The sequence below is a fragment of the Actinia tenebrosa genome, unplaced genomic scaffold (genome assembly GCF_029948245.1).
Source record: "Actinia tenebrosa isolate PJP-AT-01 unplaced genomic scaffold, QUT_ActTen_1.0 PGA_scaffold13__45_contigs__length_12533684, whole genome shotgun sequence".
Taxonomy (NCBI): domain Eukaryota; kingdom Metazoa; phylum Cnidaria; class Anthozoa; order Actiniaria; family Actiniidae; genus Actinia; species Actinia tenebrosa.
In genome coordinates this window covers 798,450-823,891 of record NW_028292573.1, presented here as the reverse complement: position 1 = coordinate 823,891, position 25,442 = coordinate 798,450, and the positions used below count along the sequence as shown (strand labels likewise).

The window sequence follows — 25,442 nt, the reverse complement described above, 5'->3', positions numbered from 1 at the left end:
AGCACACTTTCAAGTGTATATTAGCTGTTATATTAGCTGTGGGTTTTAGCTTGACGTTTGAATTGATGTACTAGATACGCAAAACAGAGTAAAGGAAACGAACAAACTCCTACAAACTGCAAGATGTATCGTTTATTGATATCTCCGGTGTCTCGGCAATGTCTCGGCAACATATTCGTGTTTTATTCGTATCCTATTCGTGTTACGAACGAATAGTAACAGCGCGCGCATCTTTAGAAAAGACGCGGGAAAAAAGAAGCACGTGAGATGACAAGACTGATAACAACATGGCGACGTTGTTCTCCTACTTCACTAAAACCCCAAAAAGAACATCCCCTCAAACTGCAGATAAAGCTGAAGGAGCGAAGGAAAATAAGACACCTCCATCATCTGCTCAAGGAGTTACCTCGGAGAATGGAAAGTGTGGTGTATCTACCCCTTGTGGAATGTCAAACCACCAATCGAAGAAGAACACTGCTAACGCGACCTTCAAGTGTTTTGACATCGTTTGGGCCAAGATGGAAGGACATCCTTGGTGGCCAAGCATAATCTGCAAACATCCTACTCACGATAAATATTTGAAGGATAAGAAATATCATGTGCAGTTCTTCGGAGAGCCACCAAGCCGTGGGTGGGTCAACGTAAAGTAAGTGTATGTTTTCAGTACTAGACAATATTGAGGCGCTTGTTTTAGCTCTAGACTGATTAGAGATGAAAAGATCATGGTTTAAGGTAATTGAATTATTAAGATTGTTCTATAGGAAAGAAAACCAAACATAAATATTGAACAAATATGTTTTTGCCAAACATTTGAATATACCGTAAAATAGAGTATATAAATACACAACTTGTAATTGTCTAAAACGATTACACTAATTATTGTATGAGTTAAATGGCTATAGGATTATTCGCAGCCTTCCATTCAAAATCACTGATTTATGATATTTGGAATCTCAGTTCAAAACAAGAGTTGCTTTTATGATTTTTTCTTTTGGATTTACTTTAAGTGTTATAATAGTTGCATGTGTCTTTTTCTGCTATCAGACAAGTGCAACCATTCATGAAAGGAGAAAAGAAAGGTAACGGTGATCCAGCCATTAAGAAAGCTGTCATTGAAGCAGATAGAGCCTTTCAAATGAATACAAGGGAGAGAGAAGAACTGATTAAGTGTGTACCTTCTGATGAAGAAGATGAGAATGATGATGGAGAGCAGATGGAGGTTGAAAGTGGTAAAGATGACACTGATGATGATGATAATGTGGACACTGGAAGGAAGGTAACTTGTAAATCTAATGTCTACAAATTATTATCAAGTATGGGAGCATAAAGTTTTTAGAAGGGGGAAGGGCTTGAGGAATTAGGGGAAGCCATCAAATATTTACATAGTAAAAAAAGGACGGTCATTTTAAGTTTTTCTGGTAATAATTATCAGTTTTTTGGAGATAAATTATTGAGCATGTCACAGCAAAAGTAAGAAAACTTGGAACAAAGTCAGTTTATTATTACTGGGATACCTGTGGTGTCACAGTCATAAAATGTCTTTTTTTTCTGTCTTCTCCATGACAAAATGGGAAAGTTGCGCAATAGTACCCAGGGGTCTTCAGGAACTTACCCAAGAGACCTTTGCGGGCATCTGCTATGGGGTTCACATCAATAGTGCAATCAATTATCATGTACCAAATGTCAATCAATGTCTATATGCTGTCAAGTGATTATGAGAGGGTGGAGCTAGCAGACCACATGGCAGAGGTTTATGTCTACGCATGCTCTATTTTGTTGACTGCTGTAATTCAAGGCAGCCGAACTAGAAATAATAATTTATCGATTTCGTAAACAAGGATTTCAAGGCAAGAAGATACCAATAGTTTCGAAGCGATTATTTCTAAGAATTTTCAATGAACTTCATGAGCAATAGCTTGTTTTGATTTACTCTTCATGATTCATCTACACGAGCAGTATTTTCTGCACGAATGAGCGAAGATCGGTAAGGAGAACCGGGTTTCAAAAGTCAGAATTTATGCGATAAGCGATATTGCAAATTCATTCAGCATGACAATATAGATATTCTTATAGCCTACATTTATGTATTTATGTTAACTTTTTTGGCTTCAAAGTCTACTCACAAAGGAACATGACTGTACATAGCAATATTTATTTTAAGATTCTATTTGATTTAAGAAGCAAAATAAATAATTTGCTAAGCGCATTCCAGGGTTTGATCTTTGCCGTTCGAAGCGTTATGATCTCCTTTAATTTTTCTTCAAAAAAATGGTGATTCATTAAAAAATATCGATAAATTATAAAATTATAAAATGTAAAGCTATTATGAGAGAGGTCTGGAGCAAATATTAGCCCATATTTACGTTTTAAATGAAGCATTTTGATTTTAAAGCGAGTAATACAATGCCCGTGCAAATGTGCACGTTTATGCTTGAACAACAACCTAATTACGTATGCCAAAATCCAGACTGGAACTGGAATTGCAGCTCCAAATTGAGTTATTTGTCAGTACTACTTTATTAGTATTTTTGGAAGCTCAACCAACTAAATACTCCATGCATGTTGAAACCAGGTCCTCCACTCCCCCCTTCCAGGTATCCCAGTCAACGCTGCCTACAGCATCTAGTTATGTTTTCAGTTAGGTATTGGAGGGTTCCTGTTTTCAGTTAGGCATTGGAGGGCTCCTGTTATCATTTAGGTATTGGGGCGCTCCTGTTATCATTTAGGTATTGGAGGGTTCCTGTTATCAGTTAGGTATTGGAGGGCTCCTGTTATCAGTTAGGTATCGAAGGGTAATGACAAAGCTTCGCCTTGAATTGGGGCTTACAAACTGGATACATGGAATTCCCAAGAAGTGGGAGGGTCTGAGAAAAGGGTACATTGTGTAGTTTCCAAAAAAATATCCATACCTCCCCCATGGAAGGGGAAATGGAATTTCCAAGGAGTGGGAGGGTCTTAGGAGGGCATATTGTGTAGTTCCAGATTTAGTAGTCATTGACGCAGCTGCTGAAGCATTTCTTATATTTTATTCCATTTTCAAGAATCAATTCAAAAGTCGACAGCCACAAAGAAAAGCAACCATGAAAGCCAGACATCAGAAAAAGAAACGTTTCATTATAGAATCAGGATCAGAAGACAGTGAATCAGGTAAGCATGAATATATATAAAATATTATCAACAGCTAGATTGTTGCTCTGGGCTGAAACATAAGGGATAATGGCAAAACTTGTTGCCTCTCATCAATGAACATGGATTTTCAAACTTGACATTGTGTGTGAATAGAGTTTATGGTTGGTTCTTTCTTAATGTTTTCGAGATTTTTTCTGGGTTTTCATCATCTTTCCCCTCGACCAAAAACCAGTATTAAATTCTGACTAGGTTCTCTTTAGGAGTATTGATGCTGTTAATTTCAATTTTACTATAAAGAGAAGGCTTAATAAATATTAACATTATAAAGGTGAACACTTCCAGTTGACGGCGAGAGGTACCTAATGTTTTTATGGCCAGGATAATTTTTTTATAACCAGGCATTATTTAGCTAGAAAGATCTAAGTATAGGGTTTTATTCATGGCTAGATTTAAAAGTCAATGTACAGTGGACAACCATTAACATGTAGAAGAACAGGTTTGACTACATGAGATAAGAAGGATTGAATAGCAGTATTCATAATCTATTACTTAAAAACTGAATTTTTAGTCTAGATTAAAATCCCTAGTTTTTTTTACAAAAAGATTATTCCTGATAGTCATTAGGAAAGGTTCTTACTTAAAATTGTCTTTCGTAAAGAAAATTATGTTGGGCTTCCTGTGTTAATGTTCCAGCTTTCTGCTTTTGAGGGAGGTAAAATGGCCTGCAGGTAACAGATGTTTATGTGCATGTTATACCAAAATGCTTTATATACAATGATTTTAAAGAGCTATGAACCAGATAAATACCTTCTGACTTATTTTGTCTGGTTATGTTACTAACTAATCATTCTATTTATCAATTCCTGCTGCTTTCATTTTGTTGTTTCATTTCAATATTTTGCCAACTTAGAGTAAATGTTCAACACTGGTTTCAAGAAAAATGTAGGCTTTTTATTTTCTTAATTTTCAAACTTGATTCAAGAAGTAATTGAGTTAATGCTGTTTTTTGCTACTTAAAGATATTTTTAAAAAACTACATAATTAATGACCTGTGTAATACGAGACAATGTGGAGACTGCAAATCAGTGTTCAGTCACTTATGAATCTTTCTCGGTTTTGACAGTTGATTACAATCTAGAATGTGCTTATACTAATTCTAATTTTAAGTCAATTTTTTTCTGATTATTATGTGTTTGTGTGTGCTAGTTTCCCCTCCCTCTAACGTGTGTTATAAAGATCCCTCTTAAACTGTATGGAAAATCTCTTCCTGTCTCATAATGACCAAATTAATATTGGTTAAATTTCTTAAACCATCTGCTTTTAAAACGTGTGAAAAAAGCAGGAAATTGTAGACATTTTCAATGCAAGTAGAAATGTTTCTTGTCAGACATGCAGTTAAGCTTTCTTACCATTCAACAGATGAGTTTGTACCTGAGAGTTCAGAGACAAGTGACGACGATAGTGTCAGCAGTGGAGTGGATGAAAAAGATGATGATGAATTTGATGAACCAATGTCAGAAGATGAAAAATCCAAGGTAATCCTACCTATTTAACTGAAAATTAATATTATTGGTTTACACCTACCAATATAACAGTATAGGTGAAAAACAGATTTCAGACATGCTTTAGGTGGAAGGGAGGGGAGGGTCGGTTGTGCTTTTGTTTTGTCATGTCCTATGTAAGAGTGGCTTGTGATGGTGGTATGGTACTAGTAGCTACATAGTGGACAACCTACAAACTAGCTGGCACGTACACATAGTCTACTTCTCAGTGACGTCACACATTTCCCTGAACTTCCTCTGGCCGACTACGTAGCTTGAGCTTTAAAGACCATTAAATGGAATGCTCGTATCTCGATCATCGTGGGAAAAAGATGCAGGTGGAGTAGAAAAACTAAATGGCATTTCTAATCATGATATTTTCTTGAAAATGTCTTCAAATATTGCTCGTAAGATGTGATGAAAATGCAAATTACAAATGTTGTAGAATCAAATTCCTGTTTGACACTAAATGTTAATGCCTGCTTTAGACAAATGTACTTCTACCTTCGTATTATCTTCACAGTATGTACAGTGTATATTGTTTCTCATATCTTGATTATCTTGATTGTAAGGTAGGGTTATAAATATGTTGTACTTTTAAGATTAATCAGCATAAATCATGTGAAAAATATCTTTAGAAGCGAATTTTGTTTAAAGATATATTATAATACTAATTAATTTTTTTATGCTGTCTGCCATCTCTAACATTTATTTTCAAAGCTGCTTTGGTGTTAATGATATTTTAACCACAATAATTGCAACCAATCTTTTGTCTTGTTTTACCACAGAGTTCTAGAAAGCGAAAGAGGGGTTCGTCATCAACATCTCGTCCAAAGAGTAAAAAGCTAATGAATGGCAACAGCTCTCCACATATGCCATGTATTAACAAAACCCCAGTTAAGCCAATGTCATTATCATCGTCACCTTCTGTTGTGTTGCCTGCATCACTAGCCAATAAGGTATCGAACTCTGCCACCAAGGCTGCCTCCTTGCTTTCCAAGTTCCAGATGACATCATCACCTTCAACATCAAGTGAGAAAAAGACTGATGAGGATAGTGGTAATGGATTTGCACATGAGAAGCTGGAATGGCTAAAAGAACAGAAAAGAAAGTATGCATCCTTATGATATGGCTGCATGCCAAACATGGTATGGTCATGGGCAGTGAAAACTAACCCTAAGGATGGTATTTTTTTTGTAGAGACAAACGTGGCAGGCCGATGACACACCCTGATTATGACCCTAAGACACTACTGGTATGTATATTGTCAATTATCCAGTTTTAATGGCTGGCATAGTGGTTTGCCTCTTACTGCTGTGGTCTGGGTTCGAGCGTTGGCCTAGACTTGATCAGATGTGATTCGAGTTTGTTTGAAGTGTAATTCTCTCCCCAGCCAAGAGGGTTTTTCTTCTGTTTCTCCTGTTTCATCTCCTTAAAAATCAACATGTGAGTGAAATGTTGTGTGTTGTAATATAGAATGTAGTGGTAGTGAGAGGGAACCTCACAGAAGAGCCCTGTACGGAGTAGTGTTTATAAAATAATTTTTTAAATAGATTTTATTTTGTTCTTTGCTGATATTTATTTTGCTTATATTTTAGGTCCCTGCTTCATTCCTTTCATCTAAAGAAGTCACTCCAGTATGTACTTTGGCTACTTTTCCTTATTACATTCTAATACTACTACTAACAGATGCACATTATATGTTTTTCTAATTTTGTTTAATCAATTGTTATTGATAACAGGCTATGAAACAGTGGTGGACACTCAAGTCTGAAAATTTTGATACAGTTCTCTTTTTCAAGGTAACATGAATGAACAATAATGAATGAATAGGAAGTTTGGTAGCACATTTTTCAAGTGTCTAAATTTGCTTCACAGTCTTTACGTTTTTCAGTGAAGGACGTTTATGGGCTGCCTCACAGCTTATAATCACAGTAGTGATTACTAGTTAATGCGTCAACCCGTCTTTTGGCATGCAGGCAAATGGTTTGAATGATCAATAATGGGGACAGGGCAGGGCATCTGGTAGCAACAGTAATTAGGGAGGCAGAACAATGAATATTGAATTGGTGTATCTTAGTTTGTTTCAATGTTTCATAGACGTGTTTATTTACCATTACAGATTGGCAAATTTTATGAGCTCTACCATACTGATGCTGTCATTGGAGTCAAGGAACTTAATCTGATATACATGAAGGTACAATGCACTCCGCTATTGCTTGGCCTTTAACTCATTCTTTGCATTCCACTGCTGCAGCCAATGTTGATTTTCTTTCTTGTCAGGGTAACTTTGCACATGCAGGCTTCCCTGAGATAGCATATGACAGATACTCAGATACTCTAATTCAGAAGGGGTACAAGTAAGTACAGTACATTAGAGTAGGCCATTCTAGCAGGTGAGCCTTGATTGATCGAATGTAGTCAAACAATGGATCACAGTCATTCACAGTTGATCAGTCTTTCATTTGTGGTTGACTGCCGCTGTTAATCATAAAAGATTGAATACTTGTTTATAATCAATCGATTTTGACATCCTGTAGTACAGGAGATAAAGCATTCAAAGTTCAAGATACTGTATGTTGGGAAATAAATATAGTTGACTATCAATAGAGGGCTGGTGTAGTTTAGTTTTATTAGGTTGATGTTTTATGTTTTGTAGGGTTGCTAGAGTAGAACAAACAGAAACTCCTGAAATGATGAAGGAAAGATGTAGAAAAGGTAAGTTGATATAGTTGTAAAGCCTGGTGAGTCAAAAACCTACAGGTGTTGCAAGGCGTATGTCAATTGCCACATTTGACAACTTCCTTGTATTTTTATAGAACGTACAAATTCCAGGTATGATCAGGTGGTGAAGAGAGAGATTTGTGCTGTTACAACGAAAGGTCAGTTATGCTTGCTAATACAGGCGTAAATGAGATAATCTAGCTGTATTGCTAACATGGATATTTTATACAACACCAGGAACCAAGATGTACAGTTTTAGAGATGGTGACTGCACAGACACTGAAGCAGCTTATCTTTTAGCTATAAAAGAGAAGGTAAGCATCACACAGAAATGAGTCACATGGATATAATGTTATCTCTGAGTCCTTTTGATTCATTATAATCACAGGGATATGATGATACTGTTGGCGGAGGCAGTGTTTATGGAGTGTGTTTCCTTGACACATCGATTGGAAAGTTTCATGTGAGTATAATATATGATGAAATGGTTAAAGAATCTAAGAAATAATTTCTTATTATGTACCTACATTTTTTCAACATTAGTATGCCCATCACTTCAGGGTGAGGCTACTCAAAGTGTGTTGGTTAATGTGTATTTAATGTACTGAAACAAACATGTTTTGCTTTATTTTGTAGCTTGGTCAATTTGAAGATGATCGTCAAGCATCTCGTCTCAGGACACTCATTGCTTGTCACACACCAGTGCAGGTTTGAGTACCTTTACTTCCTTGGGGATCTGGTTATTTTTTATGGTAGGGAGGGATGGCTGCTGCAGGGGGGAGGGGTGGGGATGAGTGAATAATTGAGTGCTTCATAACACATAATAACCAGCTCTTCAACTATCATACAGACCCAGCATGTTAATAGGTATGTATTTCAATGTTGCTTGTAGGTGTTAATTCCAAGAGGTGGTCTAACAAGCAAGACACAACATGTTCTCTCACATGAACTCATGTCTACTATCACTGAACAATTAGCTCCAGGTAAACCATCATATCTTTAGATCTTGTAATCTGTAATGATTATGTACTTTATACTAATTTTCATTTTCTTGATTAATTTTAGGGAGTGAATTTTGGGATTCATCAAAAACCCTCAAATTCCTTGCAGAAGGAACTTTCTTCCAGGAAAATAAAATGGATGTTGAATCAGTGGTTAGTTATTGACTTTTTAGTTAAATTCTTTAATTTTTCTGTTGTTCGGGGTTAGCCTTGATTTTGTGTAGAATATTCACTGTTCCAGTATAGGACATTGGAATTTCAAAGTGTTTGTATTGTTGAAGGATATGCATTCTTCACATTTCCATTGATGAGGCTAACCCTGAGCAGTATTGTATGAATTTGAAAATGTTCTATTGAATCATTGTATTTCCATAGCTTGACATGCTCATATTTCTCTGCTTCAGGTTTGGCCTGACTTACTCAAAGAAATGACAAGTGGTGGTATGTGTAAAAAGGTTTTAACAAGCCTTTAGTTGTCATGTGCCAATCAATATAAATGACATTTCCTTTTCATTTACAAAGATGATGTTGATGCATATTGTATCCTCCAGATCCACACTGTCTGACAGCTGCTGATGATTATGAGTTGGCCATCAGTGCTCTTGGTTCTGTTGTATGGTAAGTTAGTTTATCAGGTCCTGTTCAAATAATTAATAAATAATATCTGGTAATATGATCTGTTTACACTAGGTATTTAAAAAGATGTTTAATAGAGGAAGAGCTACTCTCCATGGGAAAGTTTGAGGTAAATTCAATCATCAAAGCTTAAGAAGATTGCTGTGAATGATTTGATTGATAATTGTTAGAGATATCGGGGGAATGTCTATTTTACCACCATACGATACGCTTGTTAGAGCTAGTTGACAAATGTTCACTCGTATCTCTTTCAAGTTTAATTCGTGGATCAAGTTCAAACTGGTTCAAGCTAGTACAATGTTCGCTAAAATGTAACAATAATTCCTAAATTAGCCTACATTTTTGGGGAAATATTTACACTTAAACAGTATATATGTTTAGAATTTATTGTACTTACATCTGGTGGCGAATCACGCATCTAAGTTAGTCTTCATGGCAAAATTATCGTTGGCTCGTAAGCACGTGCATGTCGTTTCATTAAGAATTAAGCGAGTGTCTTTTATTGCATAAGGCTAGATCAAGTTTCATTGCTATGTTTAATCATTAATTTCTGGTAAATCATGGGGTCAAGGAAATCGTAAGAAACAAACAAAACGAATAAATGTATGTAAAAGTTAACTATTCTCAACAATAATTTTAATGTATAATGTATTGTACTTTGTATACAGAAATACCAGCCACTTGACTGCATGCAAGACTACAATAAAAATGAAGTCAAGTTTGCAGAAGGAAGACAGCACTTGGTATGTTGCATGTTAATTTATTTGTTTTGTGTTAATGGTGATAAACAAAACAGCATAGGCCCAGTATTCTGACAGGATGATTCAGTTATACTGTATGTCACTATATGATATTTCCTACCACAGTGGACTAATTGGGGTCCTGATATAGAGCAGGATATGTAAAAAGCACATGTATGATAGGCATATGCAGTGCCGTGATAATGCCATAATGTAGCAACAATTGGGTTGGGGTTGCTTGTTGTCAATTCCCTGCTGTCTGTTATGATGGAATGTCTTTCTTAATCCCTTCTTACCATATCTATCATTGATCAATTAATAGATCCTGGATGATGTGACCCTGTCCAATCTAGATATTCTCCCCTGTGGCCCTGATACAAGTACTGAGGGTACTCTGCTAGACAGATTGGACTATTGCTCTACTGCATTTGGTAAGTCTTTCCTACCTATACTATACAATGTTTCTCTTCTGACTATATAAATCATTTATTGTTCAATGAATCATATTTCTTGTTGATGCAGGAAAAAGATTGTTCAAGCAATGGCTGTGTGCTCCTCTTTGTAACCCCTCAGCCATCAATGACAGGTAATCAATCTAGGGTCCCAATCTAGTGTATATTGTGGACTTGTGATGGTGGTGCATTTGTATATTATGTTAGATTAATGTTATAATAGATTACATTATATCACAGATGGAAGTGATGTATAATATTATTCATCTCTGACTATTAATATATTGTCAGACTGAATGCTGTTGAGGATTTAATGACCATGCCTGCTGCTATGGCAGATGTCAAAGATATTTTGAAGACATTACCTGACCTGGAACGACTGCTAAGAAAGTAAGGATATAATACTAACTTAGACACAACACATTTCAATCAGAACTTTTTGTATAATCCATATGGATAAAAAAAACACATAGTTTCTGTTGTTTGTCCTATGATTTGCAGGATCCATAGTATGGGGTCACACTCACGAGCACATAACCATCCTGATGGTAGAGCTATACTGTATAATGAAGACACTTACAGGTACGATATTAATAGTGTTAATCCAACAAGTTGACAAATACTTGTCATTTCTGTTGGAGATGATCAGTTTAAACCTTTGATATTATTGAAACCTGAAATAACCTCTGGATTGATCTTTTTCAGCAAACGCAAGATCTCAGATTTTCTAAGTACTTTAGAAGGGTTTTCTAATGCCTGTTCTATAGTAAGTGTGTTTAAAGACTCTGCAGAAAACTTCAAGTAAGTCGTCATGCAACATTATTGCTGTGCTCAAAGCAAGTTTCTTTGTTATAAAGACTGCAGGTTTATTTTTGTCAAATTATTTGCTTCAGGTCAAAGATTTTGTGCCAGGTGGTTTGTTATGAGGAAACAAAAGGCAAAGGAAGATTTCCACATCTGGAAAATAATCTAAAATTTTTCAAGGTAAATTCTGGCATAAGGGTTTTAATGGGTTTTAATGTATATAAAATATTTAATGTATGCTGTGTATCTATTTTACAGAATGCTTTTGACCATGCCAAGGCCAAAAAAGATGGTGTTATTGTTCCTAAACCAGGTAATAAAGATTCCTTTGGCTCCTATTGCTCAAGCAAGCATTCTTACTATTGATAGTAAGCCACCACCACCCGGTTAGCTCATTTGGTAAGAGTGTCGGTCTGTCGTGCTGGAGGTTGTGGTTCAAGCCTATGCAGGACCAACACTCAGGGTCTTAAAAAATCTGAGGAGAAGGTGCTGCCTTTGTAATAATATCTGCAAATGGTTAGACCTTCAAGTCTGTTAGACTTGAAGTCTTCTCGGATAAGGACATTAAACCACAGGCCCTTCTCCCAACTCTTCCTAACCTGTAGTATAATGGGGGACATAAAAGAACCTGTTGAATTATTAGTGTATGAGTAGGGGATTGTCTCCCAGTTCAACAGCCTTTCCAAGTCTGGAGGCATAACACTAATGTACTAGCAAATCACTCATGATTGTAAGCCGCATGGCTGCTAAATAGCAGCACAATATGCAGCCCAGTAAAGCTCATTGAGACGTTGTATAAATGTGCTATATAAGAACCTCCTATTATTATTATAATTGTGCTGTAATGTTACAGGGGTAAATGAACCTTATGATGAAGCATTGGATGACATCAAAGCTGAAAAGAGTTGGTTTGACCAGTATCTTGATAAACAACGCAAAAGACTCAACTGCAGAGTAAGTAGATCTGATGTTCTTGAAATAATAGTATGTTGTCTTTCCTATATTGGTAGGGTGTCAGTAGGATGTTGTTGGATTATCAGTAGGGTGTTGTTGGATTATCAGTAGGGTGTTAGTAGGGTGATCAGTAGAGTTTTGGTTGGGTATCAGTAGGGTGTTGGTTGGGTGTCAGTAGGGTGTTGGTTGGGTGGCAGTAGGGTGTTGTTGGGTTAACAGTAGGGTGTTGGATTATCAGTAGGGTGTTAGTAGGGTGATCAGTAGAGTTTTGGTTGGGTATCAGTAGGGTGTTGGTTGGGTGTCAGTAGGGTGTTGGTTGGGTGGCAGTAGGGTGTTGTTGGGTTAACAGTAGGGTGTTGGATTATCAGTAGGGTGTTGGGTTATCAGTAGGGTGTTGGGTTATCAGTAGGGTGTTGGGTTATCAGTAGGGTGTTGGGTTATCAGTAGGGTGTTGGGTTATCAGTAGGGTGTTGGGTTTCAGCAGGGTGTTGTTGGGTTAACAGTAGGGTGTTGTTGGATTATCAGTAGGGTGTTGATAGGGTGTCAGTAGGGTGTTGGTATGGTGTCAGTAGGGTGTTGGTCACTAAGGTAATTACAGGTTATCAGTAGATTGATGATTAATGGTGGTGGTATTGGTTGAAGGTGTGAAGTCTATAGACATCTTATAGTTTGATAAACTTTCTCATTTCTTTTTTTCAGAGTGTTGTTTATTTTGGTTCAGGTAATATGAAAACAGTTAGTGTTACTGGGTAGTGGGGTGGTTTACATGTTAGTTTTTGAATATTTTCTTTTATATTTAACCTAGTACTAAGTTGTGTCTTTTATTCTAATAAAGCAAAGAATCGTTACCAGCTGGAAGTTCCAGATTCAGCTTTGAGTAAAAACACACCAGATGATTACACGTTACAGTCGCAGAGAAAAGGCTTCAGAAGATACTGGACTTCAGAGATTGAGGAACATTTAGCTGACCTAATGGATGCTGAAGATCGTAGAGATGTAGCACTTAAAGATACCATGAGAACAATTTTTCAGAGCTTTGACAAACAGTGAGTGGTCAATCTTAATTTTTAAGTCTGTCTTCACTTATCAAGCAGAGGTTGTAAGTAAGTGGGGGTTTAAATAATGCTTTAATAAAAAAGTATCAAGTCTTGATGCTAGTCTTCTTGTTTAATTGAAATAATGTATTAGGAAAAATGCCTTGCTAAAATATAGTGTGTCATAGACTTGTATGTAGATATAGCTGATATTAGATCTAACACATTCATTTAACCAGTGACTGTTCCCAGTGTGTAGACTTGCATTTACACTCAACACATTTATTACCTTTAGCTATGACATGTGGGATAAAGCAGTTCAGTGTCTTGCTGTACTAGACGCCCTTGTCTCCCTGGCAACATACAGGTAAGGTTTATGACCACAGTTTCCATGGTAACAGGTTGGTCTGCTTGATTAGCAACCTTATTTATTTGTCTTATTGTCCAGTTCCCATGGTGATGGACCAATGTGCAGACCTGAAGTTGTTCTTCCAGAAGTATCATGTGACGGCGATGTCCAGGTATTGTCTGTCAGAAACTTATGAGTGGGTACAACTGCTATCAACATGATAGATATCACCATGATGATGATTGTTATTTTCAATTGCAGCCATTCCTCGAGATCCGTGAAGGCAGACATCCATGTATTTCACGTACGTTCAGTGGAGGAGACTTCATCCCTAACCACACTGTTGTAGGCATAGTAGATGTAAGTAATGCAGAAACTATACTATTACTTCCATTATTGTCCTCCAATTTATTGATCAATCATCTTTTTTGTATATTCAATGATAAGAATGAAGATGAGAGTGGTTCAGTGTCAACTGACAATGCCCTTAGCACATGTGTCTTAGTGACTGGACCGAATATGGGTGGTAAATCCACACTGATGAGACAAGCTGGTTTAATTACAGTCATGGCACAATTAGTAAGTAAATAACTACTGCTATTGTTACTACTAAGGATAACTAATGTACACTGAACTAATTAAACCCATGTCTTACGTGTTGTCAGGGGTGTTATGTACCAGCAGAAAAATGTCGTCTAACCCCAGTAGATCGTGTATTTACCAGATTGGGTGCACATGACAGGATAATGGCAGGTAAGAGCAGCTTCAGTCATGATCCAAACAATACTGCATGGGGTGGCTTTATTCCAACCCTTGCAGCATGCCAATGGAAGGTGATATATCGAACATTTTAGGGGAGGTCCTAGGCAGGCACCCATTAAACATCCTTAGTAGTTACTTCCCAGCCTTGGGATTGAAATTAAGTGTTATCTAGACATTATATTATATAAACACAGCATGCAATATACATGGTTATTGGTCGTTTCTCTCTTCTTCACAGGCGAGAGCACATTCTTTGTAGAGCTGAGTGAAACGTCAACTATTTTACGCCACGCAACAAGGAACTCGCTTGTTCTGCTCGATGAGCTCGGTAAGCTACGACTCGATAAGAAGTGATCATTCCAGTTGTCATATTTCTGTTTTCATGGTTTTTCCTTTTGTTATCAGGTCGTGGTACAGCCACTTTTGATGGTACAGCAATAGCATGTGCTGTGGTGAGAGAGCTCTCTAGTAATATTCGATGCAGAACGCTATTCTCCACTCACTACCACTCCCTAGTGGAAGAATTTGCTGGTGATCCTAATGTTCGCCTTGGACATATGGTAAAACAACCGCTCATTTTTGACATTCGATTCATGTTACTTTATCACTATTAAATGATAGTACCGTGTCTTGTCATAGGCTTGTATGGTGGAGAATGACGATGAGGAGGGAGATCCCAGCAAGGAAACCATCACATTTCTATACAAGTTTGTCAAAGGAGACTGTCCAAAGAGTTATGGGTTTAATGCAGCAAGGCTTGCAGGCATTCCGGATGAGGTAACTTTGATTCATAAGCATTAGACAAGAAAGAGTGATAGCGATAATCTTGACACCAAATACTTCCACTAAGCATAGTTAGTGCTAACTCTGCAATGCCGGAGTAATGTAGTACTGTACAATATATTGATGTGATGTAAACTGTTTTCCTCAGATTATTTCACTAGCAGTGCACAAGTCAAGAGAGTTTGAGGAGACATTGGACCAAATCAAACTTTTTAAGTAAGATTTTACTAAAGCTTTGTCTGCAGTCAATAGTTTTTTCTGCTCTTCTTTTTCTCTTTGTTGCTAACTAAAACAAAATTGTAATTATGGTTATCCTTGCTGTTGCTACCGTTGTTGCCGCCGTACTTGAGCACAGATAATACTGCACTTTGTCCAGCAATATAACAGTCATATTAAACTAATCTCCGTGTCCTTGACGAAAATAATGAGAAATACCAGCCATTCTTGGATCTCGAAATGACCCACGTTCACCGCTTCAACCTTTTTTAAACAGCTGTATATTGCATATAACATAATAATTCGAATGAATGCTAATTAATACTGTTTTTCTGTTCTTGTTCATTTAGGAGGTTCATTGGAAATGCTCACGATTCAAGCTCGATCAAGAATTATTTAAACATCGTTAAGAAATTAAAAAAGTAGATTTTAATAATAAGAAGTCTTATTAAACACCACTATTAATAATGGTGTATACATTTGAATCAGTTATAAGATGTGTCTTCTGTCATTATTCACGTACCTAGTATCTAGGTGAAACTTAATCGTGACAGTTGTCACTTCATCATAAACCTAACAAGGTACATTCCACATAGAAAGTATTTATGTGTTTAGGCGTTGCCTTAACATTTACCCATGATGCTTTGTAAGACAGCATATTCAAACTGGTAAAAGAAAAAAAACACTTATTTTCCTACACTTGATTAGAATTGTGCGAATTTTTTGTTTATGATACACTCAAAAAATTGTACTCCTCTTGTCCAATCAGAATTGAGTAATTTCGTAGAGTGTATTATGAACAATGTTAGTAGGAATGAGCCAGCCTGTACCGCTCAGAATGAGTTACATGATTAGATTAAAAAACAATAGATTGGTCATCCAAACAATAGCACTAAAGCTAACCTTACGAAAGCGGTACTTTACTTAGGGAGCAATGAAAATCCAGCTTTCAAGTGGTACTGGATTACTCGTAGGAACTAAGAAAACTTTTCAGTTACAATAATTTTGTTGTAGGCACAAAGCATTGTGGTTAAAAAAATCAAGCTGTAATACTCCATTTTACAGTTAACTTCAGTGACCATGAATAATGATAGTTCCAAGCTGAGGTTGGAGTTGCAGCGCATTTCAAAAAGTACGGCTTTGCTATTTGCAGAAACTCCAACCTCGACTTCAAACTGTTATTATTCATGGTTACTGAACGGAACTGTAAAATGGAGTATTTTCGTATGCTGACCAATCTTTAGGAATCGCTTACCACTCTTTTTATTGCTACGCGCTGATCGAGACAACAGTCACAACGGGGAAATTCGGCAATACACTTCCAATCAAAAAAATTCGTCTGTATTGCCCTATTTCCCTGTTGCGACTGTTGTCTCGATCAGCACGTAGCAGTTAAAGTGTATATCAAGGAAAAAGTTTTATTTCTAAAATCACTTATATTTGAACAGTGTAGTAGTATGGTGGCGGCATTTTTGTATGTAGAATGGCTTACATTTTGCAGTGTAATTTACAACAAGTGTTCTGAAGTGAAATAACCTAAAAGTGTACAAAGCCATATATTTCAGTTATAAGAATGATTTTGCAAATGAAAAAAAGCAGCACTTTCCAAAACAGCATTTTTGTATAATAAATTAGTCTTGAATTTACGTCATCTCATTTGCATATTGATATTTCAAATGTTTATATATCCTTAAAAAATGCATTAATAATTCATGAAGGAAACAATAGAAATCATGACCATGAAGGAGGTTTTATATCTGATATAGATTCGTCTTCATTTGCATAAACTTTAACTTGGATTTTCTCTATCAAACTTGGTTCATTTCGTAAAGAATTCGGTACAGTATGAGAACATACATCTGGAGTTTTTTAAGCCGTTTAATAAACTCGCAGATCGTGTTTTATCGTGTTAAAAGAAAACTTTACATTCAAAAATACTGCAACCATACTACTACACTATTTACTATTTTGAAAGAAAAAAAAATTCCTTGATATACACTTTAAAAGAGTGGTATGTGTGTCGTTCATATTGTACGTCATAGGTGTTGTGATACTACAGGTACTAATGATGTAAATTATCAATATTAAACTAGTCTAGTATATCAAAGAAGTAGAATGTACTTGATGAAAATAAATTTATAAAGTATCACTGTTAAACATGTGTAACGCTTGTTACTTATGCTGCGTTCATAATGTATGGCAGAGGGGGGGAGGCAGGTGAAATTTAGGGGGATCGGAAAAATTTTTATCACTAAAATAAGGAGGGGGGTTTGAAAAATTTTTTCAGAGAAATGGGGGGGATGCAAAATTTTTAGAAGAAGCTACAAGAGATTGCCCAGGGGGATAGTTATTTTTTGGGGGACTTCAAGGGGGGATCTTAAGAATTTTTTTGTCATTTAAAAATTTCACCTGCCCCCCCTCCCTCTGCCATACATTATAAACGCAGCCTTAATGCTTTCAGTGCTAACCTTTCCCGAATTCGCTTGGATGACCACAAAACAATGGTTTGAAGTCTAGACTGAACTTGATTCTTTTATTCATCAAGTCCAAGCTCGACTTGAAACCATTGTTTTGTGATCAGTTAAGCGAATTCAGGAAAGGTCTGTTTGCGCTCATAAAGGAAATTCTCTAATTATCATTTCATCCATTCCCCATACCATACTTTTCCCTTCGTTTCCCTTCCTTTATCCGAATAAAGATGCCCTCTGTAAAGGAAATTAACTACAGTAATTTTACTTAATTTTTTTGTTAAAACAATTATGCAATCGAACACAAATTTAACTAAATTTAGATATTTTTTTTTCTTTAATGGATACTATGCGAACTATCAAAACCACGCAGTAATTCAGACGTGTTTTCTAGTTATTACCTGTGGGTTGGACGGAGGCCCGATGTAGGTTGGGTCATGCGGAATGACCAATAGAACTTATTGACGAAAACTTATAATAGTAAGCCAATCACTTTTACCTTAATGGCATGTATGGCTGCACGATTCATGTCCTTCTTAACCAATTAGATGAATCGTTCTATCTTCCTTACTTACGAACCAATCATAGAAGCCGTACTGTGGCGGGATTTTACTTTATTTTTACAGCATTGCTATTGATTTAGTTCAGACCAGAGGACGATGTGGAGTAAAGGAAAATTGCATGTTCTTGCTTCAAAAAATATACGTTCTTGTGCTTTACGGACTTTATGTCGCACTAAGACCACTGAAGCCTTTCAATCTGGTGTTTTAAAGCGATGTATCTCAAGTCCAACTGCTTCTTCTAACAAAGAAAGGCAAACGACTCTTCGTCTATGGAGCGATAGTGGCGGATACGACGCAGTTTCAAATCCTTTCGATGATCTTGGAGCTTGGCATGAAGCAGAAGCGAAATCTTTTCTTCACAACGTGTCTGTTGAGTCTGTGGGTTCCAGTTCGAACTTGGGCAAAAAACTAGTGAACGAAGACCGTTATAAACTGCTTGAACTCGATCCAGACTTGTACTATTTTGCCGTGTTCGACGGCCATGGCGGGTCTGAGGCCGTGGACTTTGTTCACAATAGATTGCATAAGATTATCAAACGTTTGCATAAAAATAATAAAGACTTAGAAGAGATCTTGGCTGCTGCCTTTGAGGAATGTAACCATGAACTTGAAAAGCATATAAGATTCCTTATAAGTGAAAAAGGTAAGAACATCTTGCCGAAAATGTATTCAAGAACATTATTTTTCGACTGTTAATGATAAGCTTAGCTTACTATGCTTGACTGCAGATTCTATAGATTCTGTAGTATCCATGTGCAGGTAATTCGAGAATCTTTGCTTTAATATACTTTCATTCGACAAAATATTTACAGTGTAATTTCGTGTTTTTTTTAATAAACAGATGTAAGAAGTTATACATCAACCAACTCGGGAATAGCTCGTTTCATGATCGAGGTCATGAATATTAACACTGTTGACAAACAACCGTTAATTAGGTTTTAACCTTGAATACTTTCCTACCTTAGGGAACTTTAGCTCAATAATATGATGACTTGAAGTAAAGTGCTATATTGTTAGATAATCGACGTATATCAAGTATTAATTACTTAGTTGATTTGTATCAGACTTGTATATCATAGGATGATGTAACTTAAAAATTGAATCCCAAAAAATACCATGTGGATACTGATCTTGAAATTAACAAATAGACATCAGTTTTTTATGTGTCTGTCCTCTTATTGACAGTACATTGTGTCATCTCATTGTCAAAGTAGTGTGGGTCCACAAGGCGTACCCTCGTGGATTCGCATACTACTTCGCATACTGATGGATTCGCATACTGATGTCTGTTTGTTTTTTACAATAACAAAAACGATAAAAACTTCTCATCTTTAGCGATCAAAACAACCAACGGAAAGAGTTCGTTCTCATTGACATCAGCTCTGTCTGTCCTCTTACTGATGATATAAAAAAAATCAATCAGTGCGCGAGAAATTTGTAATTTATTGTAAAACATGAAATGGAAGGTGACACTAACCTTTACTAGTTAAGACTGTAGCCAGGTTTTCAAAAAGGTGGTACTGTTTTTTATATACTTGTGTAATTTTTTTTTACAAGGGGGAAAAATTGTTCTGACGATAAAAAGTTGTGCAGTTAAGACTGGACCAACTGTAAATTTTTATTGGAAAACAACATCTTATCCACTGGATAAGAATTGTCAATTGGATAGTACTATCCACCCTTTGTACAACCAGGCACAGGTGGCTTTGGCCCTGCTAATTGGTAATTTGTAAAAAGTCTTTGCATAAGACTATGAATTATACCATAGATAGATATTAATTATGTATTTAATTTCATAATAGGACATCATCCATCAATAGCAGGAGGTGGAACAACAGCTACTGTTACTTTGTTAAGAGATGGATTAGAGCTTGCTGTTGCAAGTGTTGGAGATAGTAGAGCATTACTCTGTCGTAATGGAAACACTATCTGCCTGACTAATGACCATCATCCTATAAGGGCAGATGAACATGAACGTATAGTCTCCCACAATGGATGGGTTGATTGGGAGTCAAACCACATCCCAAGAGTGAATGGTAGACTTGCAATGACCAGATCTTTGGGAGATTTTGATGTAAAGCCCTTTGGTGTCATAGCAACACCAGAAACAACAGTACTAAAGATTGACCATAAAAGTGATGCCTTTCTGGAACTTCACACAGATGGTGTATCCCATGTGATGTCTAGTAATGAGCTTGGGTTCTTAGTACGGATGTGTTCAGATCCTGAACAAGCTGCAAATACCTTGACATCATGTGCACTGCAGTATGGAACTGAAGACAATGTCACAGCAATCGTTGTTCCTCTTGGAGCTTGGGGAAAGTATTGTTCACATAATTTTATGAGGAATAACATAATGAGAATTAATTGTATATAGTTTTGAAAGATAGAAAATAGAATTTTTGGTGTTCAATGGCAATGAAAAATGTTGTTTTTGGTATATAAAATATTGTCTGTTAGATCTAGAACAGACTGAAATGTCAGAACAGACTGAAAAGGTCCTTCAAAGTTAAAATATTCCAGAAGAAAGTATTTTTCTAGAGATTTCCAATGTCTTTGAATATATTTATAAATAAACATCAATAACTCTAGATTTGTAAAACAATTGCAAGGTACAGTAATTCATATTTCCTTGTACTTTGCATGGTTCAGCACCAATAAGATTGTATTAAGAGTGGTTTTCTCAGTATTAAGAGTAAATTTCATTCAGTGTGATGCATAAAAATATGACCACATTTAATGTATTTGCATTCTTTCATGCATAGGCTTTTTGCTGCCAAACAACTTTTAAATACTTTATTTGGTAAAGCCTGCCAGCTTTCCATTGAATTTTTTTGGTAAAACATACAACAGCCTGTTTATAAAAGTATGCTAATAAACTGTTCATTATTGATGGGTTGCAAGCACAATGGATGCTAATGAGAAATCTTTTGTCAAATAGTACCAACATGGCTGTGATGATGTATCGTGGAAACGAAGAATTGCTGGTCATACTTTTGCATGTTGCACTGTAATCTGTGAAACAATCTAATATTCAATGATTTGGATAGTCAAATATAACAAAGGAAAATAATTTAATAATATTGATGTTCGTAAATATAATTTGTAGACTAAAATTGTTTTATTTATTAACAGGATAATTAAAATAACTTTATCTGAGGCCATCAGTATATTAAAAAACATACCTTTTTCTGTCACTGGACTTTATCATTAACAGAGGGCTCGATAGGCCATATTGTGGGGGAAAATAATTGGCTTTCACCTACATCATTGAAAAAATTTCCAGACTTAAGTACAATAAAATCTTCACAGACCAAAAGGGCAACTTAATCTATATATCTTAACCAAAGTTGTAGCTAAAATAAGGTTTAGGTATGGAAATACGAACAATTAATTATACTTTTAATTAGTTGAAATGTGTGTGTGTCTACCATCTTGATGTCCTATTTCCTATTGAAGGGCAGGCATAAAGATGGCAGCCAAATCATGGAAGTTGAAAATCATGTTTCTATTGCACCCACTTCAATATTTTACATGCAATAATATTCATCGAAATAAAGTTAACAATCCTCTATTAAGATAAAAACGTATTATTTCAATCAAATTTCCCAATTCCTAATGCTTACCCTAGACCCTAATCTATGGATTTTGTGTATTTACTTCATAACTTTTTTAAATCCTTCTAAATTATCAGTCCAGAGGCCAAAAATGTCAATAGAGTGCAAACTATATATCCGTAAAACACTAATTACAAACAGTGCTAGTTAAACAAAAGAAAACAATAAAATTAGCATAAAATTGTGTAAGTTAAGTTAAGTAAGTTAATATTTCATGGATATACTGTTTGCACTCTATTATGTGGAAATGTGAACTTGAAATAAATGTTATAAATACATAAAAGAATATTGGTCAGTTAATCTGGATGAAACTAAAATAAAGGGCAGTAGAAAATGAAAATATATCTGGTCTGTTGTTACGAACACAATGGTGGGGTACCTGTGGACAACCTACCATGGTCCTGTTCGGGCACATAATTTATTCAAAGCCATATAAGGACTGTTGGTTTAGGCGGGAAAATAATTCTAATGTGATTGGTTAAGATTTGAAAATGTCGCTTTCTGATTGGTTAGTTGATGTTCAAAATAAGAGCGATGATTTTTGGCGGACTGCGAAGAAATCAGTTTGGCATTTGTTGGAGTAGCTAGAGAAACAAGATAAAGATGGTGAGTCATCAGCAAAATCAATCCACTTCCATCCAAATAAATTGAAAATCATTCTCTATCATTTTATCTAGATGATATGCTTCGTAAAGTAAACTGAAGATTTAAGAGGAAATTATCCATTTCGGGTGTATTTTGGTTCAGAACTTTGAGATTCTTTCCTGTTTGTTTTTTAGGCGGGAGGCAAAGCTGGTAAAGATTCCAAGGCAAAGGCCAAGGCCGTTTCCCGTTCAGCCCGTGCTGGATTACAGGTTTGTGAATGCTTACCTTCATGCTAGAAAGATTCTTGTACGAGTGGCTTACAAGTGTCTTTTCTTATTATTCTTATTTCTCTGCAGTTTCCTGTAGGTCGTATTCACCGACATTTGAAGAACCGAACTACTAGTCATGGTAGAGTAGGAGCCACTGCAGCCGTATACAGTGCTGCTATTCTCGAATACCTAACTGCTGAGGTGAGTTTAGTTATTAGTGTTCAGCTTTTGCAATTTAAGATGACTTTGTAGCCAAATCTCCTTGAATACGATACAAGCCATCGTGCTAGTTGTAAACGGTTTAGATTGCGCGCCATTACAACCCGTTGTTCAAATGTTTTGAATCTTATTTTATTCTTATCTCTAAAACCCCAACACAGAAATGTTTTTACCTTAAAACTAAATATATACTTATTATATATACCTCTTTACACTTGATTTGTGCATGTGAATCGGAAACTACCATTTTCCCGGGTTTTTTTTATAGTACTTGTCGTTAGCTTTGCAAATTGACTTTTGCTTGTTGTATTTCCCGCCATATTTGAATGGACCGAACAACTCCATTAAGTCGTTCATTGATCGTTGAAAATGTGTTTACTTGAAAATATTTCGATATAATTCAATTGATAAGACCACAACTTGTGTATTTTTGGTGTCGTACATCATTTTAAATTTAGATTTCCTCCAAAGCTTTTTAGTTGTTTAGTCAAATAAAAGATCAAGATTTCGTGGCGTCTCTAGAAATAATTATACTTGCAAATTAGTTGGACATATCGTTTTTATTAATGCGAGTTTAGGGACTTTCGAGTCTTAAAGAGGTGTGATATGATAATGCATTGATGATGTGGCTGTTTTGGTTATAATGTAGACAATTCTTAATTGGACAGTGTAATTTTAAGTTTGTGAGGAGTTTCTTAGAACATTTTTTATGCAACAATAATTAGTAAATGAGATGTACCTAAAACTTCAATGTGTAGATAATCAAGTGAGGCCATACATCACTTCAAACATTAAAGTCAGAAAAAACTGAGTCATAGAAACAGTTTATTATAAAAAGAAGTTGCCTTTTGATTATAGTATGGTTAATAAATTATATATTTCTGATGAAGGTTTTAGAGTTGGCTGGAAATGCTTCCAAAGACTTGAAAGTCAAGCGTATCACTCCTCGCCATCTTCAACTTGCCATTCGTGGTGATGAAGAATTAGACTCTTTAATCAAGGCCACAATTGCTGGTGGTGGTAAGTGATTTGTTAATTGTTAGTGATTTGTTATTCCAACAAAATCGTCTTAAAATCCAGGGTATAATATGTGGTATCTTTTTAACTTCCGAAATGTGTGGATATCAATCTTGGCACCTCTGTCATTAACTTGACAAAATATAATGTATCTTGTGAAAATTTCCCTTAATGTTTAAAGAAAAGATTTATTTAAAGTTTTTTCTTTTTCATAGGTGTCATCCCACATATCCACAAGAGTTTAATTGGCAAGAAGGGAGCCAACAAGCCTACATGATTTTGATGATTGTTTTTATTTTTAGACCATAAGTATTCATATTGTACAGTACTCTCTAAACCAACTCTAATATTTTTAAGCATACTTAATAGTAAACTCATTCTGATATACTCAGACCATTATTCAAGTCAATTTTATTTGTATTTATGTAGTGCATATTCATTATCATAGTAATAGTTATTAGTTTTTCTGCATTGTTAGTTTATTTTAATCCTAGTATTGTTTCTGTAGTCATAATTTATGGCTGTAGATAGTTTTGTTTTCCATTACTGGAATTTTTTCTTTGTGTAAATAAAATTTGATTAAAAAATATCTGGTAGAGGTTCTACATGATATTTTTAGTTAGGACAGAGACTTCAGGTCTTACAACTCTACTTTGCAGTCTGATAGTTTGGCCCTAAACCATTAACTGTACTTGAGAACAGTTTGACTTAGTTTCTGCAACTTTAGTCATTCACTTCTGGTACTACTATACGTATACTGTATACATTATAATGACAGCATTTCGTCTTAAACCATTGTGAAAATTATCAAAGTATTATACAATTTAAGTGACTTCACTCTGTTATTGTACAGCTTTGATTTTACAGTATTGTTTTCCACTCGTAATAAATCAACTCTAGTATATCACTACTTAGGCCTTTGCCCCTTGCCAAGCATAGGCCATTGGTGGTACTTCTCCATCACACAGTTTGGGACCTTGGACCAATATCTGTACAACTTAAAACATGCTGCATCTCTCCACCAGCTGTTTCTAGGCTACCCTCAAGCCTGAAGCAAGATGATGTTTTACCCCATCTCTAGACCATAATCCTTTTCACATTGCTTTTCTTTAATTATGACTTGTTCCTGTATTCTCTAAGGAATCAAAAATTTTAATATGAAAGAATTTTAAAAACTATTATGGTATAGAGTTGGGGGTAAAACGTCATCTCGCTTCAGGCTTATTCTTCCTCACTACTTCGTATTACAATAATTTGACTTGACAAGAAGGGGGAACCTAGCAAGAGTGAAGGCATTTAAGCCTTGAAATGGAAAATGTTAGTCAACGTGTAAAAGACACAAAAGTAAACAATGGATTTAAAGTTAATGAATTTGACTAATTCACTGAAGAAGTGATTATCAGTAGAATATTTACCAAGCAGAGGTAAATATTTACCATAATTGCTAAGCCAGAGGGGAATAGTCGTTTTAGTATAATCTTAGACTTGAATATCAGAGAAAAGACGAAATTCAGAATAAAATGTTTCAATCTGGCAAAGTTAGAGAAACCTCAATCATTTCTTGAGCAGTGACTATTGT

At 35.7% G+C, this 25,442-nt stretch overlaps 3 protein-coding genes across 5 annotated transcripts; all 3 read left to right on the top strand.

Annotated features, from left to right (window-relative positions):
• Nucleotides 1-53: 53 nt before the first annotated feature.
• LOC116306878 (DNA mismatch repair protein Msh6) lies at nt 54-17,282 on the top strand. 3 transcript variants are annotated; one of them, XM_031717008.2, is made up of 41 exons: nt 54-646; nt 1,045-1,276; nt 3,042-3,147; nt 4,549-4,664; nt 5,459-5,781; nt 5,871-5,925; nt 6,269-6,307; nt 6,413-6,472; nt 6,793-6,867; nt 6,954-7,030; nt 7,330-7,388; nt 7,490-7,552; nt 7,632-7,708; nt 7,783-7,857; nt 8,031-8,102; nt 8,287-8,377; nt 8,460-8,548; nt 8,800-8,836; nt 8,947-9,013; nt 9,086-9,140; nt 9,700-9,774; nt 10,094-10,202; nt 10,294-10,357; nt 10,515-10,613; nt 10,725-10,805; nt 10,929-11,024; nt 11,117-11,207; nt 11,286-11,340; nt 11,881-11,981; nt 12,681-12,702; nt 12,817-13,027; nt 13,311-13,382; nt 13,464-13,536; nt 13,626-13,724; nt 13,812-13,943; nt 14,030-14,117; nt 14,365-14,454; nt 14,532-14,686; nt 14,766-14,903; nt 15,058-15,125; nt 15,476-17,282. In XM_031717008.2, the coding sequence occupies exons 1-41, from the start codon at nt 288-290 to the stop codon at nt 15,549-15,551; spliced, it is 4,122 nt and encodes a 1,373-aa protein (XP_031572868.1). In that variant the 5' UTR covers nt 54-287; the 3' UTR covers nt 15,552-17,282. The 3 variants fall into 3 exon arrangements, with proteins under 3 accessions (XP_031572868.1, XP_031572870.1, XP_031572869.1); XM_031717010.2 differs by lacking the exons at nt 54-646; nt 1,045-1,276; nt 3,042-3,147 and adding an exon at nt 3,806-3,857; XM_031717009.2 differs by lacking the exons at nt 54-646; nt 1,045-1,276; nt 3,042-3,147; nt 4,549-4,664 and adding an exon at nt 4,671-5,008.
• A 953-nt stretch (nt 17,283-18,235) lies between these two features.
• On the top strand, nt 18,236-21,760 carry LOC116306880 (protein phosphatase Mn(2+)-dependent 1K). Its single transcript, XM_031717012.2, has 2 exons — nt 18,236-18,799; nt 19,959-21,760. Exons 1-2 carry the CDS (start codon nt 18,253-18,255, stop codon nt 20,531-20,533), a joined length of 1,122 nt encoding a protein of 373 aa, XP_031572872.1. The 5' UTR covers nt 18,236-18,252; the 3' UTR covers nt 20,534-21,760.
• Nucleotides 21,761-22,305: 545 nt separating this feature from the next.
• On the top strand, nt 22,306-25,230 carry LOC116306884 (histone H2A.V). The gene is made up of 5 exons (XM_031717016.2): nt 22,306-22,379; nt 22,553-22,627; nt 22,715-22,828; nt 23,737-23,866; nt 24,079-25,230. Exons 1-5 carry the CDS (start codon nt 22,377-22,379, stop codon nt 24,138-24,140), a joined length of 384 nt encoding a protein of 127 aa, XP_031572876.1. The 5' UTR covers nt 22,306-22,376; the 3' UTR covers nt 24,141-25,230.
• Nucleotides 25,231-25,442: the final 212 nt, after the last annotated feature.

What these genes read in the sequence shown, in the direction of transcription:
- LOC116306878 (XM_031717008.2), top strand. Translation starts at nt 288, where the DNA reads ATGGCGACGTTGTTCTCCTACTTCACTAAAACCCCAAAAAGAACATCC. An exon ending in TTTCAGAGCTTTGACAAACA is followed by an intron (nt 13,028 to 13,310) that starts GTGAGTGGTCAA and finishes TATTACCTTTAG; the next exon opens with CTATGACATGTGGGATAAAG. An exon ending in GACCAAATCAAACTTTTTAA is followed by an intron (nt 15,126 to 15,475) that starts GTAAGATTTTAC and finishes TTGTTCATTTAG; the next exon opens with GAGGTTCATTGGAAATGCTC.
- LOC116306880 (XM_031717012.2), top strand. Translation starts at nt 18,253, where the DNA reads ATGTGGAGTAAAGGAAAATTGCATGTTCTTGCTTCAAAAAATATACGT. An exon ending in ATTCCTTATAAGTGAAAAAG is followed by an intron (nt 18,800 to 19,958) that starts GTAAGAACATCT and finishes ATTTCATAATAG; the next exon opens with GACATCATCCATCAATAGCA.
- LOC116306884 (XM_031717016.2), top strand. An exon ending in CAGCCCGTGCTGGATTACAG is followed by an intron (nt 22,628 to 22,714) that starts GTTTGTGAATGC and finishes ATTTCTCTGCAG; the next exon opens with TTTCCTGTAGGTCGTATTCA. An exon ending in GGCCACAATTGCTGGTGGTG is followed by an intron (nt 23,867 to 24,078) that starts GTAAGTGATTTG and finishes TCTTTTTCATAG; the next exon opens with GTGTCATCCCACATATCCAC.